The sequence below is a fragment of the Nelumbo lutea genome, chromosome 2, assembly GCF_056320005.1.
Source record: "Nelumbo lutea isolate HS-2025 chromosome 2, American lotus-T2T, whole genome shotgun sequence".
NCBI lineage: Eukaryota > Viridiplantae > Streptophyta > Magnoliopsida > Proteales > Nelumbonaceae > Nelumbo > Nelumbo lutea.
Window position 1 is genome coordinate 47,895,973 of NC_142685.1, and position 18,883 is coordinate 47,914,855.

General features: G+C 41.8%; 2 protein-coding genes and 2 pseudogenes across 2 annotated transcripts in view; 2 read left to right on the forward strand and 2 right to left on the reverse strand.

Moving 5' to 3' along the window:
* Positions 1–1,566, forward strand: part of LOC148870454 (autophagy-like protein) — a 44,507-nt gene extending 42,941 nt beyond the window's left edge. Inside the window, exon 11 of the mRNA XM_088970557.1 lies at positions 1,121–1,566. Within this exon, the coding sequence (XP_088826683.1) occupies positions 1,121–1,201 (81 nt within the window). The 3' untranslated portion in view covers positions 1,202–1,566. The remainder of the gene's footprint in view (positions 1–1,120) is intronic.
* A 628-nt stretch (positions 1,567–2,194) lies between these two features.
* Positions 2,195–3,688, reverse strand: LOC148870455 (F-box/kelch-repeat protein At1g57790-like). The gene is made up of 2 exons (XM_088970556.1): positions 3,431–3,688; positions 2,195–3,357 (listed from the first exon to the last, which is right to left on the reverse strand). The coding sequence occupies exons 1-2, from the start codon at positions 3,454–3,456 to the stop codon at positions 2,262–2,264; spliced, it is 1,122 nt and encodes a 373-aa protein (XP_088826682.1). The 5' UTR covers positions 3,457–3,688; the 3' UTR covers positions 2,195–2,261.
* Positions 3,689–7,456: 3,768 nt separating this feature from the next.
* Positions 7,457–8,710, reverse strand: LOC148870456 (F-box protein AUF2-like; annotated as a pseudogene).
* Positions 8,711–14,415: 5,705 nt separating this feature from the next.
* Positions 14,416–15,655, forward strand: LOC148870457 (uncharacterized; annotated as a pseudogene).
* Positions 15,656–18,883: the final 3,228 nt, after the last annotated feature.

Consider the following 18,883-nt stretch of genomic DNA (forward strand, 5'->3'; position numbering starts at 1 on the left):
TCAATCCAATCTGTTTGTAGTCCTATCTAGTCTTGTCAGTTGTCATTAATCTATCTTAGAATCCTCATCTCAGTTAAACATTTACTGGACATGTTTCTTGATTGTCCCACACTTAGTTCCATATTTTCCTTATATGCCATTGTCATGGACACCGAGTGTCACCATACACCCCCAGTCTTGTCACTCCTGTTTTAGCTATTTTATCAGTCAAAGAATCATAAATACTCAAAACCTGTAACTATATGCATTTTATGAGACTGGCACACATTACTTGTTTTCTGTTCTGCCTTAACTAGAAGTATATTGCATATGGACCATTAGGACCTGAAATGTTCCTTCCAATTTTTAAAAGCACAGAGAATGACCATGGAGCAACCCAACTGTTGCGCCAAGGCCCACCCTCTCCCTTAAATATTAATCACTAAAATAGCATGGTTATTAGAAAGTGATGCTTTTTTTTATAATTCCCTTGTTCTTGTTTTTCATTGTTATGTCTTTCCGATAACGCATTTAAGGATCTTTTGATGTGGAAAGCTAGAGTAAAAAAGCAGTTTTTTTTTTTTTTTTTTAAAAAAGCTAGAGTAAAAAATAGTCATGAGACCGTAATTTATATCTGATGGGTTGGTGTGAGATAAGACAATATCATCTAATGTAACTTTTGATTTTGATGTCTTGTCCTTGCCTAAAAGGCTAGAATAAAGAACAATTATATACTTGTATCTCTTTGGTCCTTTTGCCTGGGCCTGTACATATGCAGGTACGCCAAGACTTTTCTAGTTCCATTTATTGGATGTTTCCAGAGAGACCACTAATGACCCTTCTAGTTCAGTTTGCCTTGTAGAGGATGACATTCTATTGGAGATTGCATTTTTTCTATGGTTTTTAGCTAAGGGGTTGGTGAAAGTGGTGAAGCACATCGATGTTACTTTTGGCAGATAAAAAGTGAAAAATTCTACCCTTGCTAATATAAGAATTCTAGGGGCATAAAGAAATTTGAAGTATATTAGCTCCAAATTCAGTCTACATGGATCATATGTGCACAAGGACATGCATCTATTCTGGTCTGGTTTGTTGTATCTCTTGATTGACGTGATATTGTTTTTCTGCTCTTGTCCTGTAGAGTTTGCTTGGATCATTAGTAAGGAAATTTAGAGGACCTAGTCGAGGTTATCGAAGTTCCTATTCTCCAGTCAACTTCTGAGCAAGGATTTTTTTTCATGAAAAAAATCACTGGTGAAGTTCATATTGATTTCATAAGATGAACATCCTGCACAAAGCGGGAAAGGAGACGATTAGAGGACCACATTTTCTTAAGGTCTGTCTATCAGCACGCTTACTCTTTCAGAAAACAGTTGGGAAATTCTTTAAAGGTTTCTGTTATTTGTCAAAAAGGAAAAAAAAAAAAAAAAGAAAAATCCTTAGAAGGTTAGCTATATCATTCTTTTCTTTCTTTCTTCTTTGATGGGTGTCAGCACAATGTGCATTTCTATATGAACGGTATCCAATTGATTGTAGTATCTTGTAAAAGCTTAAACGGAATGATAAATTTTGATCTTCACTGGGCAACATTCGTTCTTTACCAGATCCAGATGTGTCGTATTTATGTTTATGTTCGATGGTACACAACTTAGACTCGATTTTGTAATTCTGCTGCTAATGTGAATCCTCTACATGGTGGACTAACAACTGCAAGAGTATATGGCGATATTTGGTGCCATAAACATAGACTGCAAAGTGCACATACGACATGCAAGTGATTAGATTTAGAACCCATTTTCATGGAAATACTCTGCTCGTAAGCTACACTCTTATACACTTTTATAGTCGTATGAAAGCTAAACAAATATAGATATAATGTGTTGAGCAGACAGTTACCTGATAAAGCTAGCCATGGGAGCTGCATGCCTGGATTTTGACCTCTAATGTTTAAACAGACAAAGGCTGCATTTGGCATTCCTTTTAAGGACTAGCTTATCTCCTTTTACATTTTAACAGGAAAAAAAGGAGATAAATCCTTAAAATAAAGAATGCTAAATGCAGCATAAACTGAAACTGGGTCAAGCATAAGCATAAGTTCGGATCTGACCAACATTGGGCCATGGCGCTTTAGCAAGAGGACTCTCCTATGGGGCTTGATCATTGATCATTTAAGCTTCCAGCTGAAAGCTGTAATGGGAGATTTGATCTGACTTGATGAAGCAAAAGTGCAAACCAGTAATATATTCCTTAAAACAAACAAATAAATAAATAAACTCTACAGGTCAATACGATTTGCCTGCCAACCAGGGTGGTGGAGCTTCATGGGGTGGTTGGATCCACATATTATGAGGATCTACTCGACCATAACAATTGTCCCCAGGATGGTACCGACCCTGATCCAGGGAGTAGTGCAAACAGCCTTTCATGTAAACTTCGTCGCTAAAATTTGTAATCCTGTGCGAGTATACACAATCTGGCTTAATTCCTGGAACACAAGACGTTGAAATGGAAGCCGACGGGCTGAGAAAAAGTGTCCGATTGTCCAAGCTTTTCACGCTGGTCCACACATTCTTTGATCGATCGAGCTCGAGAATAATGGGCTCGTCAGGATAAAACAGAACCACCATTAGAAGCTTTCCCCTTGACTCAACCAAGTACTGGAAGCTCCAACAATATTTCGGCATGACTTCCTCGGGTCGATCATTTACTGGGGGAGAGATAACCGTCCAAGTATTTAGTTTTGGATCATAAACCCCCAACCGTCCATTCTCATCCAAGCAGTAGAATAGGCCATCGCAGAATACTGGACTTATCCATGCCATCCGGAACTGCACTTTGTCCCGGAAGAAATGAGACCTCCACTCCTTTGCTCCCGGGCGGCAAGTCATGACGATAATATATCCTTCTACGAAAGTCTTGACGCCGATGACTATGCAGGAGGGAGAAGTTGGGTCGGAAGAGAAAGCCACGATCCTAGCATCCAAGTAAGAAAAGGGGAGCTCTACTCTTTCACAACTGAAGGGATTAAATAAAGAGTTTTCACCGGAAGCAGAGTTGCATACTAGCAGCCAACCATGTTTCGAATAACGTATTGTTTTGGTTTTCAAGTACGGGATGCATCTTTCGTAAGAGTTGCCATCTGATGGGTCGAAGAAGGTGCATTTGCCAAGGGATATTCTCGAGAAGGACATGAGCAACGGAGATTGCAGGCGTCGGAGGGGAAGCGCGACGGACTGCCACCTCTTGCAAACAGCAGAGAAAAGGATATTGCCGTCAAGTGAGAATTGCGATACAATCCGCTCGAGAAGGTCTTTCGGTAGATCAGCCCAAGATCGAGTCATCTCTGCTCCTTGTTGTTCTTTTTCTTGAACGGACAATCTGCAAATTAAAACAAACTTTATCAGCCACGCAAGCTTTTTGCCTTCAATAAACGTGAAAAGTCGAAACTTACAAGCTAGAAGTAGCTACGTCCTCCATTGACAACCTTATACACAAACTAGGGCAAGGGTCTACACAAACCCAAGGCGGCAACTGTTCGTCACGAACAAGAGGAAGAAACGATAGAACTCTTTACGTCATTGTTTTGAAAAGAATAAAAAAATAAAAAACAGAAAAAGAATAACAAAAAGAAAGTTAAAAAAAAAATAGACAATCTTCTTCATCTTGTTTTTTGTTGCCATCGGAAGTATGAACATTAAGGGGGAAGATGAAGAAAGAGAAAGTTTTGGAAAACTAGGAAGGATAATTCTTATATATATGATACGTGTCTGAGAGAGTGGCATTCGATCCTTTTTTCAAGGAGGATAGATTAATGCCGGTATTAGGATTAGATGCCGTAACCATTTTAATCTCTACCTCGACGATTCTTTCGAGAAATCGATCTGAGTTGCAATATATTCTACTAATCCTCCTAACCTAACTAAGAATTAGGAGGAAAAGCGTAAACAGAAACAGGAAAACAAAAACTCTGGGAGTACAGCATCAAACCGCACATCGGGAATACCGACCGTACTAGAGATGTTCCCCATGTGTGTTCCCTATAGAGTTCGCATGGTTCTTTTTTTTTTTTTTTTTTTTTTTTTCCGGAGACCCGTCACGTTACGTACCAGTACCACACAGTATCCGACTTTCCGTAGTGGTAGTCTTCATTTTCCTTATAGAAGCAAGATAGCTAGTTACTCCCGACTTTAATTAATTGGTCGATGTGGCATGAAATAGCTTACCAACCCTTTATTTTATTTTTTTGTTTTTTCTTTTGCTACTTATTTCCTTTTCAACTTTTCTGGTTTTCAATTTTGCTGGTTCTCATGACTCCAACGATTCATCGAGGGGTTGACCATGGAACTATTTCATAACAACTCAAGTGGTTCCCTAAATTATAAGGTTTTTGCAGCTTTCGCAGTTTTACTTGCAATGCATGAAACTACTCTTTTCCCAATATTGGATGCAGAAAACATGAAGTTTTGGTGTTTGGCATAAGCAAATCCGATTTCTCATGAGATTCCTACCAATACAAGTCCTAGGGAGGGAGGGATATATGCAGCCTTACACACAGATTTTTAAGGCTATGTTTGGTTTGAAGGAAAATGTAGGGAAAGGAAGGAAATAGGTTTCTCCACCTTTTCTTTTTTTTCCCTATTTTTTTCTTCAAATCAAACACAGCCTTAATGTTTCTGATTTGAGGACTGGCCCACTAACTGGGTGGAGGGATAGATGTACATAGCCTTACCCTTGCATATATACAGATTTTTAGTCTTTCTGATTTTTAATACAGGTGGTGTTTCTTTAGGTGAGACGTAGGGTTGTCAATGGATCAGGTTTGGGTTGGACCCTTCAAAATAAAACTAATTTGAATGGGTTAAACAGTCCAATAAAACATATTGAATTAGAACCATTCAGATTTAATGGTCCAAAGTATTTATAGGATCGATTGGACAAATCCATCTGTAGTGGGTTTATATTGGACTGGGTCAATTAAACCTATCAAACAGTGGGTCTCATATTCTATACATTGGGCACACGTGATTGAAAGGGAAGGCTATTGTATTTATTCATCCATAAGACTGTGATTGGTTACAATGCAAACCCAAATATGTATTTACCCTTTTTTTTCGATTCATGAATGCAAACATGATTCACATTTTAAATCATTTTTGCACTCATCTTGTTTGTTTGAAATCAGTGCAAAATGTGGGTGCATTATTACATGCTCCAAGTATCTTATACTCCAATGTCTTAACTTTAATCAAAAAAGTTAATTATCAAGATAACACAAAATTGTATCTAGAAAATAAGTGCATTAATGATCTTTTCTCATAGTACAGAAGGGCCAAAAAAGTATATTTTTAATACAAAAATGTCCCTGGGGACAAAATTTTCCGTCCCAAGCCAATAACAATCTGCCACACCTAATGCCTTTTGGATAGAAAATTTTCTATACCAAAGGGACATGTGAATTCATTACTTTGGCCTAGTGCGTTTTAATTAACCACTATGATGCGTTTAAAATGGTAGATTCTAAAGTCCATGACACCTTTGACATGTCAAAATATATTAGATCAATGTTTATCTATCTATATATTATATCAATGTCTTACCACAAAAAATAAAATATATTAGATCAATGTTTAATTGTTTATTGAATTTTTGGAAACAAAAAAAAAATGTTTATTGGATTTCTGAAGGTACGCTGTGTTCAAGAATTCCAAGATTTGACATATTCTTTGTTCCACAATTAAATTCAATCATTTCTAGAACACTTCATAACTTAAAAAATAGGGTAAAATATAAAAGCTTCACCTTCTGACAATCATAAAACCTTAGTTTTGCTTTAACAAAAATCTCCCATAAGTTTTTAAATTTTTCACGCGCAGATGCGAAAAACATTAGATCGATTAATCAAAATTTTCAAATACCCATTTTACTCTTTTATAAATTAGTTTACATATAAACGTTAGTTTAATCACTTTCGTTTCCTCTTCTGTCCCCGGTTTAAGGGTGTCAATTGGACTGGATTTTGTCCAATTCGGTTCAGTTCAATGTGAGCCTATTATAAATAGATCAGGTCCAATCCAATCTAATGAATATTTTGGACTAATTTGGACCGTTCCAATTTAATGTCTGGACTACCCAATCTATTCAAATTTATTTTGATTTAGATTAGTTTCAACCCAAACCCAGTCCATTAACACATATATTCTTATCTTATATCAATGGATCAGATATTGGCTTAATCCCACTCAATCTAATATAAATTTTTTACCAACTGATCAGGTCCAATCCAATGTAATAAATATTTTGGATCAAATTGGTCCAATCTAATATATTTTGTTGATCGGTCCAATCCGTCCAAATTGATTTTGGACTGGACAGGGTTAAATCCAAAGTCGGTCCATTGACACCCTTACCCCGGTTCGCTTTTTCACCTTCTTCTTTCTTCTCCCCTTCTCCCGTGTTCCTCCTTCCCCTCCTTTCTCTTTCTCTCCACAAACCTCTCTCTTTTCTTCTTTCTCTTCATTGCTCTTCTCCTCCTTCTCCGGCTCTTGCTTCATGATCGCTCCATGTTTCCTTGTTCTCTTGTACACCTACTCCAAATCGAATACGCCTTTCACCGTCGCTTGTGAGAGTTCTTTAGATCTGATTCAGCATCATGTCCTCATGAAAATTGGACACCTGTACTGTAAAATTTTTTATTTTGTTCCCTTTTTATTGGAAAGTTTAGGTCATTCAAACGAAATTTACTAGAATTACCACTGCCAATTAATTCTACATTTATTTTTTAGGATTGCGAGGATCTAGTGAATTTATTTTTCTTTTCAAGCTAGGGGTGAAAAAAAGTGGTTTCGTATATAAGGGCAATTTTTGGAGTTTAATATCAATTAAAATAATATATTTAAATAAATTAAAAAATAGATTATCTTTTTAAAGATAATATTAATAAAGAGTAAAAACAGTATTCATCTTCTTCTTGCCATTTATTCACTAGAGCCGACCGCCGCTTCCTCCGATAACGTTGCCGTAGGTGACCAGGGGCAGAGATGTCGGCGGTGATGCTAGTGGTTTCTCTGTCCAACGCCGCCCACCTCTGCCTCTAACTCCAGTAACATTGTCAGAAATGGGTGGAGACAGAGGTGGTGGCAGCGGTAGGCAGAGGAATGATCACCAATGCCGCCGTTGCCACCTCTGCCTTTGGACACCTCCAACAACGTTGCCGGAAAAGGAGGCAACAGCGGGCAATAGTGGACAGTGGTGGGTGACAGCTCTGGTGAATAAATGGCAAGAGGAAGAAGATGAACAATATTTTTGCCCTTTATTAATATATTTCTTTTTAAGTTAACTCACTTTTGATTCTTTTTTTAAATATATTACTTTTATTGATATTAAACCCCAAAAATTACGCTTCTTTGCTATAACCCTTTTCTTTAACCGAAAAGAACAACTTCAAAAATTATAAAGGATTATGATTGTTAAAGACAACTTTTTGATCTTATTATCAATAGAAATACTTTTTAATATAAATTTTAGAATAGGATAGTTTTAAAAAATTATATCAAAATAAGTTAGAAATACTCCTTTCTCCTTCAGACCATCGAAAAAATCTCCCCACCGGTCTCTTTCTTATCCATCACCATCGTCCCCTCCTCTTCTCTGTCCTTCAATACCAAGCTTCCCATCTCTTTGTGCTCTCTGATCACATCTCTCAACAAATAATGCCTCGCCGAAGCCGCAATCAGAGCGACACTACTCTCAACTTCAGTCTTCCCTCTCCGTCTTCACTGTTGAAGTCCATGTCATCCCCGTCTCCTCCATTGCCTCCCTCATCGTCAGTCGCTTTTCCGATGGTCCGGACCGCAAAAATTACGCAGCTCTTCAATGTTTTCCCGAACTCCGCCTTCCATCTCACAACCGCATCCTTCTCTGAACGGAGATCCCCAGCGGGAAGTTCGATCTCAAGCCGTCTGGTACTCTCGAATCCGCGAAGGTTTTCAGTGGGAGAGTTTCTGTTTTGGGCTGGATTGGAAGTCGTATCAGGGATATCAAGTCTTGCAAGGATTGGAGTATAGACCTGAGGAGGTGTAGAAGGAAGCTCCACTCACCAGTTTCGTTGGAGATGACGCGATCAACCTTCACCACTAGGTTGTCGGCCTGCGGTACGAGGGAGTTGAAGATGAGAAGATGAACAGTGTTGTTTGTGGAATACTTTGCATACTGCTACAAGCCTACAACTTTGTGGAATATTCATTCAAATGATACTTTTTTTGCCTATAAATTTGGCTATCCTAGCACCATGTACAATTGCCAAAATAAAGAGAAAAAGGCTCGAGTGAGGGGAAGAAGGCAATTAGAGAGTTACGGCATCCGCTTCTCCAATCCTCCTTAAAATTCTTGCGATACTATTGTTAGCTACTCTGGGTGTTTCACAAGAACAATCACTCTTTTGAACAGGAAATTGAGCGGTGGGGAGATTGATATCGGTTTCTGAGGTCAGAAGATGCATCTATTTTCTTCTAAATTTGGCAGAGAGATGATAGAGCTGAAATTGAGGGGATTAGTTTGCCTGGTGGAGTGGGATTAGTTGTTAGTCTTATAATTTTAAAAACAGGAAAGATGGTGGGACCGTAGGAGTGGGACGTAAACTTTACAACTGAGATAAGCGGAAAGTGATTTCAGAGCTTGCAACGCTGGTTTGAGAATGGACTGTTCTTCTAACCGTTTCAGAAGAAGAATTCATAGCAGCTGTTCTCCAAACTAAGATGCAGAGAAGAAGAAGAGGAGGAGGAGGAGGAAAGAGAAAGTCCTAGGTGGAGAGATTTGTTTGGTGGTCTGAAAGCAGAAGGAGATAATAGTGTTTCTACCTTTTTTTAATATATTTTTTTAAATTATTCTATTCTACAAATTATGTTAAAAAGATTATTTTTATTGATAATCACTTAATAAGACTCAAAAGTTGCTCTTATCAGCTATAATCCCAAGTTATAACAAAGGCCAGAAAGGTGTTGAACATTCAAAAGAATTTCTTTATAAAAAATAATAGTTGGAACTTGGAGAATTTTGGGACCTTTAAGCTTTGTTTGGTTTGAAGGAAAAGGTAGGAAACGAAAGGGAAAGACAGAAAAACCAATACAAGATTTGTAAAGGTTTCCCTTCCTTTCCTTTCCCTACTTTTTCCTTCAAACCAAACATAACCTTTTAAAGCGACGGGGAAAAATAATTAAACATGGTGAATGCTTGGTTCTCATTACAATAAAACACAGGGAACTATGAATAAAAGAACTGGAATGCAGAAGCGAAATAAAGGCTGGAGAAGTCTAGTCCATCGCAGTAGCCTACCCTTCATTCTGTCACGTTCCCTACGTGTGCCCCTCTGAAGCAAAATATTTTCTGTTACAGGTCGTTAGAAGGCAATCTTGTCTGTTGTGATTACCATCATTGGTTGTTATGAGGTTGTTTCGAATGCTGACGTGGCAAGGCTTATATGAACTCATTCTCTGTTATAAAGGGAGGCCAAATGGAATAAGAAAGCAAGCTATTATTACCTACATTTGTCTTTGTTTTTTTTTTCTTCCTCTAGTCTTCCCTTCGAGCGGTGTCGTCACCATAGCTCGGGGTAACCCTATATTGTCTTCTCGGCAACAAGAAGAGATCCGAGACATCTTAGTATCAGAGCTAGTAGCTCGGGACGATCAGATGGCCGGCGTGGATGAACGTCTCAGCGGGCTAGAGAGGATGCAGGAGATCATGCAACGCACTCAAGAGGCTCTGCAACGCACCCAGGAGGCCATTCTCAAGTAGCTGGCGGAGATCACCGAATGACTGAATCGCTGGGCTTTCATGCTGATTCCCCTGAGGACTCTAATGCTCGTGGGATGGGTGCACAGCTAGGGAGACAAGGAGAAGGATCATCTCAGACCGGAAGTGGAGTGGGGGGACACTAGAAGTTTTGGAAGGTGAACTTGCCAAAATTCAGTGGAACCGGCTTAGAAGGCTGGCTACTACTGGTGGGGCAGTACTTGGAGATTCAGGAGATTCCGGAGGAAAGGTGGGTGACAGTGGCGAGCTTGGGTTTTGAAGGCAAGGTGGTAGAATGGTATAGCTAGTTCAAGGAGTACCAGCCAAATCTTTCTTGGACACAGCTGGTGGCGGCCATGGAAGCTCGTTTTATTGGCCTACAGGGGAGTAACTATGGTGGGAGGCTATCTAAGTTAAATCAAACAACAGCAGTTCAAGACTACATGGAGGAATTTCAAAGGTTGTCTAGTCGAGTAAAGGGGCTAACCGAAGATTACTTGGTGGGATGCTTCGTGTCGGGGCTGAAAACAGAGATACGAGCTGGAGTGGAGAAGCTGGAACCCAAGACCCTAAGCAAGGCTTTCCGGCTGGCCTTACTGGAGGAGGAAGAATGGAACACACGCAGGAAAGCGGTGCAGGCGGAGTTACCCCAGAGCCGACCACCCCTTAGAACTTCAACACCGAGGTCTCTCACTAAGGGAAAGAAGCCCATTCCACCGGAAATTCAGAGACTTAGCCCTGCCGAAGCCAAGGAATGAAGGGAAAAGGGGTTGTGTTTCAATTGTGATGAAAGGTATGTGCCAGGGCATCGCTGTAAACAACATAAGTTGTTCTGGATCGTGGCTGACCCGGAGGACACTAAAGGAGAGGACGATGAAGAAGGACTGGAGACAGAGGCAGAGATCTCTCTGCATGCCATCAACAGTATAGACAGTCCCCAGACTATGCGGATCCAAGGGACGATCAATTCCTACCCAGTCATTGTGCTCATGGACAGCAGTTCATCTCACAATTTTCTGGATTCCAGAGTGGCACACAAGGTTCAGGCCCCAGTATTGGAGGACACCCTATTTTCTGTGACTGTTGCCAGTGGAGAAAAGCTCACCGGGAGAGGTAAGTGTGAGGGAATCAATATTAAGTCTCAAGGCGTCTTGCTACAGGCCAATTTTTACTTACTTGACCTCCCCGAGTTTGATGCCATATTGGGGGCTCAGTGGTTGCAGACATTGGGGGATGCCACTTGGAACTTCTCCAAGTTGACAATGAGCTTCCTTGACAAGGCGAACTGAGAGTGCTGCGTGAGTTACAAAAGAAAGAATCGGAGGTGGTGGATGAGAAGAGAGTTCGGAGGGAACTGAATAGAGCTTGCTCAGTGTACCTTGTGCAGCTCAACCCGAGGAAGGCAGACCCAGTTCCAATCTGTGAACAACCCTCCCTGGTACAACTGTTGGAAGAGTATGCTGATGTATTTAAAGAGCCGACTGGGTTACCCCCACACCGCCCAATCAACCATGCTATCCCGCTAATCAAAGGAGCCCAACCTTCTCTGTCAGCAGCCTTATCGGCATCCACACTTCATGAAGGGAGAAATTGAGAAGGTTATCCAAGAACTTCTAACCAAAGGTATGATCCGACCCAGTCACAGCCCGTTGCTTCCCCTATTCTATTAATCAAGAAGAAGGACGGGGTTGGAAGTTATGTATAGACTATAGAGAAATCAATGACCTTACAGTCAAGGATAAATACCCCATGCCTATCATAGATGAATTATATGGAGCCACCATCTTCTTGAAACTAGACCTTAGGTCCGGCTACCACCAGGTGCGGGTCAGAGAAGAAGACATTCACAAAACAGCTTTTAGGACTCATCAAGGACATTATGAGTTCTTAGTGATGCCGTTTGGCCTCACTAATGCCCCCTCACCATTTGGCCTCACTGCACAAGAGGTGGCCCGAATTTCTCTCTCTGAAGTTTTTAAACTCCATGGGATACCGGCCATAATCGTTAGTGATAGGGTCCCGGTGTTCATAGGGCCCTTTTGGCAAGAATTGTTCCGGTTGCAAGGAACTAAAGTCAGTATGAGTTACTCTTACTATCCACAGACGGATGACCAGACTGAAATTGTCAACAAAATGATCGAGACTTACCTTAGGTGTTTTGCAGGTGAGCGGCCTCAACATTGGGCCCGTTGGTTGCCTTTGGTGGAATGGTGCTACAACACTTCACACCATTCCTCCACCAACACCACCCCCTATGAAGCAGTGTATGGACAGCCACTGCCGACCCTCCTCACCTACGTGCCTGGCACTACCCGTGTCCAGGCGGTGGAAGAAGAGCTAAAAACAGAGGGACCATGCTCTTCGTATTCTCAAGGAGAATCTCAGCCGAGTACAAAATAGGATGAAACGATATGTAGATTGAAAGAGGTCCGAAAGAAGCTTCCAAGTAGGAGATTGGGTGTACCTCTGGCTGCAACCGTATAGACAGATGTCGGTGGCTGTTCGGCTCTCCCAAAAACTTGCTACATGCTACTACGGACCGTTCCAGATCCTGGCCTGAATTGGGGAGGTTACATACAAATTTGCCTGATAACTGTACGATCCACTCGGTCGTGCATGTCTCATGGTTAAAACAGGCTGTCAAGGACCCGACCCGGATCCAGACCACCCTACCGCCCACAGCGCCCAACGGGTATCTTCTTCCTTACCCGAAGAAAATACTGGATAGAAGGATGGTTCGGTGAGGTAACCGGGCTGCCATGGAAGTGCTAGTTCATTGGGAAGGTTTGTCGTAGGTGGACGCTACTTGGGAGCTCGATGACCACCTCCATTAGTGCTTCCTAATGTCCGACTCAAGGACGAGTCGATGATCAAGGAGGGGGAGTGCCATGTTCCCTACGTGTGCCCCTCTGAAGCAAAATATTTTCTGTTACAGGACGTTAGAAGGCAATCCTATCGTTGCGATTACCATCATTTGGTTGTTACGAGGTTGTTTCGAATGCTGACGTGGCAAGGTTTGTATGAACTCATTCTCTGTATAAAGGGGGGCCAGATGGAATAAGAAATCAAGCTATCATTACCTACATTTCTTCCTTGAGCGGTGTCGTCACCATAGCTCGGGGTAACCCTAGCCTGTCTTCTCGGCAACGAAAAGAGATCCGTGACACATTCTTTGAATACGTTTCCTGATTTCCTACGTGCAAACTTCACAATGCATGTGGACTTTTAACACTATAATAACTTGCTACAAAAAAATTAAAAACAACAAAAACTCAAAACAACTTAGAAATGACATTGAAACAAAAGTGAATAATGAAATATATGGAGAAAGAAAAAAGAAATGCTTTAGATCAAAACAGAAAGGTTCAAAATATCTAGTTTAGGATTTTTTTTGTTCTCGTCAGTCTTCTTCAGCTCTTTGGCTAGAGGTTTCTGGATTGGAGCGAGGAGTTACCTTTATATGAGCAAGGTTCAAAATATCGATACGCCTGGTATGCCATTAGGGGCATATGGCGTATTGGGCGAATCAATACTGCATTTTTATGCTTTTTTTTATTTTTTTACAACCAGTTTAGGGGGACGGTTTAGGTCTCCTCCACCCCCTAAACCGATCAGACCCCCAATACATCCATTGTAGGGGCATATCGGAGGGGTCCCAGAACGATACGTATCGGTCGATATGGGCCGATACGTGTTGACACTTTGAACCTTGCTCTTCCTAAATAAAAGGGTAAAATGGATATTTGAAAATTTTTAATTTATTAGTCTAACATTTTCCATTTGGGTAAGTGACAGAAGATATATTTTTGTTCAATTCTTTAAAAATTTAAAGAAGGTTTTTATTAAAGTAAAAGTAAATGAGAAGTTTTTATTATTGTTAGAAGCTATAAGGGAAGAGATATTTTTGTTCAATTCTTTAAAAATTTAAAGAAGGTTGTTATTAAAGTAAAAGTAAATGAGAAGTTTTTATTATTGTTAGAAGCTTTAAGGGAGGTTTTTATATTTTACTCTAAAAAATAATAGGGTAAATTACAAAGACCCCCCTGTACTATGGGGTCTATGACAAAGAACCCCGGACTTTGTTTTGCGACAAAGACCCCCTTTCGTTAGCCTTCCGTCCAAAAAGGCCATTGCAATATTTTTTAATCCCCATACTACCCTTGTAATAATTATTTCATCTTCCACATGATTCCTTCGCATTTCTCTCTCTTCTCTCTCCTCTCTCTTTCCCCCAATCTCTCTTCTTCCCCTTCCCTTAACAATGTCGGGATTGAACCCATTTTCACGACTATGGTGCGATTGCTCTGAACGAGTGAGAGGTGATACAAAGCTAGCACCGAGTCATATCGAGCCCACTTGCTATTGGACTAGAGCAGGTGTAGAAGCAGCGACAACACCCCTAACACCCATATTGCCATTTTGTTGTCATCGTCAAGCGCCAGGCTGAAGAGGGCACCAGCCGGTGTAAGTGCATGAACCCATGCGCCAGGCTGTACAAAGTGCATGAACCCAAGTGTGTTCATCCTCCCTTTTATATACCCCCACCCCTCCCTTATCGTTCCCTAGTGCTTTTGGGGCTTCTGAGCTAAAGGTAGAAAGCAGTGACAGAGAGTATGTGTGTGGGTGAGACATTGAGAGAAGAACAAAATGATTTCCTCATCTTCTATTACGATAATCTCCAAATGCATTGTGTTCCTATAATAGGAATCCTCGCTTGGATTACTCAACCTTTCCGTCTCTAATCTCCCTATGCTCCCCTACCATTATATACAGAAGGGCCTTTTTTACACTCATCCTCCTCTTCCCATCGATTCTCTTCTCTCTCTTCTTAAACGCGGCCTTTCCAAAACTGATATATTTTCTTGCCCTCGCTGGCCGTCTCACAACTAACGATGACGGTTACGTTTACATTGTCTGCAATGATGTTGGCATCGACTTTCTCCATGCCAATGCTGCTCACCTCCTCATTCGTGACATTCTCTCTCCCTTCCACGTGCCAGACTCCGTTAAGGAGTTCTTCGCCTTTGACCGCACCATCATCTACAACGGCCATTTCAAGCCCATAGCCACCCTCAAAGTGACTGAGCTCGCTGATGGAATCTTCATCTGGTGCACCGCCAACCACGCGGTGGTTGATGGTACGTCCTTCAAGAGCTTCTTCAATGCCTTTTCCGAGGTATGCAGGGGTGTCAACAAACTCACGAGGCCACCGGATTTTCACTGCAATTTTGTCAACGGTTATTTTGCGGTGCTTCGATTCCCTGAGGGCAGTCCCCAGGTGTTGTTTTCTACCGATGCCCCTCTAAGTGAGAGGATCTTTCATTTCAATAGAGAAGCGATACTGAAGCTAAAATCCAGAGCTAACAAATGGGTCGACAACAGATTAACATTCGACACTGAGATTTTGGCACCACAACCCTATTACATGCATGAACCCAAATAACTACTTTACCCCCTCTGTACATCACTGGCCAGTGCCCTCTTCAGCCTGGCGCTTGATGATGACAACAAAATGGTGATAGGGGTGTTGCCGCCGCTTCTGCATCTACTCCAGTCCGAGTGCGAGCGGGTTCAGCACGACTCAGCGCTATCTTTGTATCACCTCTCAATTGTTCAGAGCAACCACACCAAACTCGTGAAAATGGGTTCAATCCCAACGCTGTTAAAGGGAAGGAAAAGAAGAGAGATCGGGGGGAGAGAGAGAGAGTAGAGAGAGAGAAAATGTAAAGGAATCACGGGGATGATGAATAGTGTTTTCTCGTCTAAATAATTATCACAAGGGTAATATGGGAATTAAAAATATTACAATGGCCTTTTTTTGGATGGAAAGCTATCAGAAGAGGGTCTTCGTCTATAGTACACGAGGTATTTGTCGCAAAACAAAGTGTAGAGGGGTCTTTTTAACGTGTTCCCAAAGCAAATGAGATAATTTAAAAAAAAAATGAGATAAGCATCTACAATAGAACACCTTATTGATGAGGTTCTTTTGATTGGGTTCTACATTGCAGATATGTATTGATTCATAAACCATTTTATGAGTATCATTTCTTATTTTAGTGGGGCCGTGTCAACCTTCTCAAGTGAAACCTCCATCTGTCTAGAGGTGTAAATCGGGTCGTGTTATTCGTAGCCCGATACAAATTTGGACCGGCCTGGCACAACGGTCTACGGGCTGTGCTGGGCCGGGGGTTTTAGGTCCATGGGTGGCATGGCCCAACCCGTAGCCCATCCTATATATATTATTTATATATATTATATATATTTTATATAAATTATAATTATATAATAATATATAGTATATAATATATTAATAAAATAAATATTTTTAAATTTTATTACACTAATTTATTTAATTATTGTATGTATAAGCTATTTTATACACAAAATTCATATAAAATTAAAATTTTATGTTTTTTGTCATTTTTTTAAATAAATAGCTTTGGCCCAACTTGGCCCAAGGCTTGGCCTATGGGCCAGCCCGACCTGTGGCATGGCATGGGCCCGCACGGGCCTGGGCCGTGGGCCATGCCAAGCCAACCCCCAAAATTTTCATCGGGGAGGGTGACACGGCCCGTGACAGCCCATGGGCCAACACGGCATGACCCACACTTTGCATGGGCCGCGCACGGGCCATGCCATGCCGGCCCACTTTACACCTCTACATCTGTCCTGTCCAGCCACAATCCTAAGAGTCTCAAACCAACTATTTTTAAGTTCTGTTCTGCTAGTTGGCTCCTAGCCATGCATGATTATGATCATCAATTAAGGAAACCTAACAGCATTATAAAAGAAACACACCTTCAATTTCATTTGCTGTTTGCATTTACAATATAGCTAGTTTCTACTATTTATATGTAGTTGAGAGGCTTTCTCATTGTTTCTGACTTTTTTTTTTATTAAGCTTTTAAGGTGAGGTCCTTTAATTCATTGTGAATATCAGTTAGAAGTATGGATCCATACCTTATGCTAAGGGAAATTGTCAAAAACTCACCATGAGTTTTCATCATTTCTCTTAAACTCATTACAACTTTTTAAAATGTCTAAAACTCACCAAGTTAGTAACTTTTTATTTTTCAAAACTCACCTTCCATTAGTGCACTTTAATGTTTCTTAACAGAGGTACCCATGTCAGCATAAATAATAATTTTTATGACCAAATCACCCTTGAATGGTGAGTTAGAGGAAAAAGGGTCTTTTTCATTTTCCAATTTTCATTTTTTTTTTTACATTTTAGTGTTTTGTCATAATTTCTACTATTTTTTATAATTTCTGTTTTTTTTACATTTTTCTATTTCTGATTTTATTTTTCAATTTCTATAATTTGAAAATAATTTTTTATTTTGTGTGCATTTTCTATATTTTTTATATTATTTTGTAATTTCTGTGTTTTATATATTTTATATTTAAAAATATTTTTTTGAACTTTTTCCTTTTTTTTATGTCTAAATATTAAAACATATGTATATATTTTATATTTTCTATGAAAGTTAAAATGGTAATTGATGAAGGAAGATTTGGCCCGACCTCTCTATTATGTGACACGTGGCAGAAACAACAGCTCGGCAAAAGGGGCCAAGCCTAGGCGAGAACAAGGGGACACACTTCGCCGAACTGACCCTTGTAACAGCTCGGGATACACTTCGCCGAACTGACCCGCCTTGTAACAACTCGGGATACACTTCGCCGAACTGACCCACCTTGTAACAGCTCGGGATACACTTCGCCGAATTGACCCTTGTAACAGCTCGGGATACACTTCGCCGAAACTGCCACCTTGTAACAGCTCGGGATACACTTCGCCGAACTGACCCGCCTTGTAACAGTTCGGGATGCACCTCGCCAAAACTGACCTGCCCTATAGATACCTCCGAGCTCAAGACCGCCTCGCTCAGCACTTCGCATCACCTTCTGGGCACCAAAACCAAACAAGTCGTACCATGCCTGACACTAGGGAAGTCCGTGCCCGAGGGCGCCACGCCTGACTGGCTTGGGATCTGACGTTTGGCAGCAGCGATCTAAACGGCCACCTGCCACCGCCACTGACACCGCCATCTCCAGTTAGACAGTTAGGCGGTGACGGTTCTGTCTCAACAGAAAGGACGACGGCTGAATTGACAAGCACAAGGGTAATCATACCCGATCTGACAAGGGCCTCGGGACGAGTACACGAAGTGACTATAAGAGCCCCCTGCCCCCCGACAACGGAGGTATGCAAACTTTGCACTATCTGGTACTACCTTGCTTTTGAAGGATTCTAACTTGAGCTTCGGAGCCTCTACACCGGGTTCCCCCTGAAGCTTTCCCATCTCCTTCGTTTCAGGTTCCCTACTACCCCGTTCGGAAGCAAGGCAGCGAACAGCTAAGACCAGCCGGATTGCGCTCCATCAATTGGTGCCGTCTGTGGGAAACGCTTCAAAAAGCCTCCCTCCAAACTTCGATACCCCCTTTTTTCTTCAAAAAACCCAACACTCATGGCCTCCTCCAGCAACACCGGACGTGGCACGGAGACAAACGCCACCGGGGAGCAACTTCAGGTCCCCGTAGTGTGCGTTGGACAGTTCACCTTCCCCCTTTCGGCGGATGGAATCCCCATCTTGAACACGCCACAAGCAGTGGCACCCGTAAACCCTCCTACCACAAACGTCCCCTTTCCTCTCCCCATTGAGACAACCTTCACTGAACCAACTGCCGTCCCCCTGGCAGCTAGCCAAAACCCATTGGAGGACCTGATGCAGTGCATGCGGGCAATGCAAGCCCAAATGCAACAGTTCCAGCAACACCAGCTTCACCAGCACCAAGTGCTGCACAACATCTCCCAGTATCACTATCAACAGCAGTTCTCCATGCTGCCATTGAACCAACCACTACTTCCACCTCGCCACCCCGCTCCGAGGCCGGTCAAGGTCTCCCCGCAGGATGGGCGCCCCCGCCAGGCGAAGGCCTCCCGGCCCCTGAACCACCCCAACAGCCAGGCCTCGTCCCCAGGCCGAAGAGAGAAAAATGTCATCCCCGCCTCGCAACCCGCAGGCGGGTCGGGAACCTCGCCCGTGAGGTCGGCATCCCGGTGCTCCAAGCCCGAGCTCCCGCTCACCGAAAACCGATTCAGCGCCCTAGC

Bases quoted from the DNA above. Each gene is read 5' to 3' on its own strand.
- LOC148870455 (XM_088970556.1), bottom strand. From the start codon at position 3,456: ATGGAGGACGTAGCTACTTCTAGCTT. The intron at 3,358-3,430 runs GTAAGTTTCGAC...TTTAATTTGCAG, and splicing joins GACGTAGCTACTTCTAGCTT to ATTGTCCGTTCAAGAAAAAG.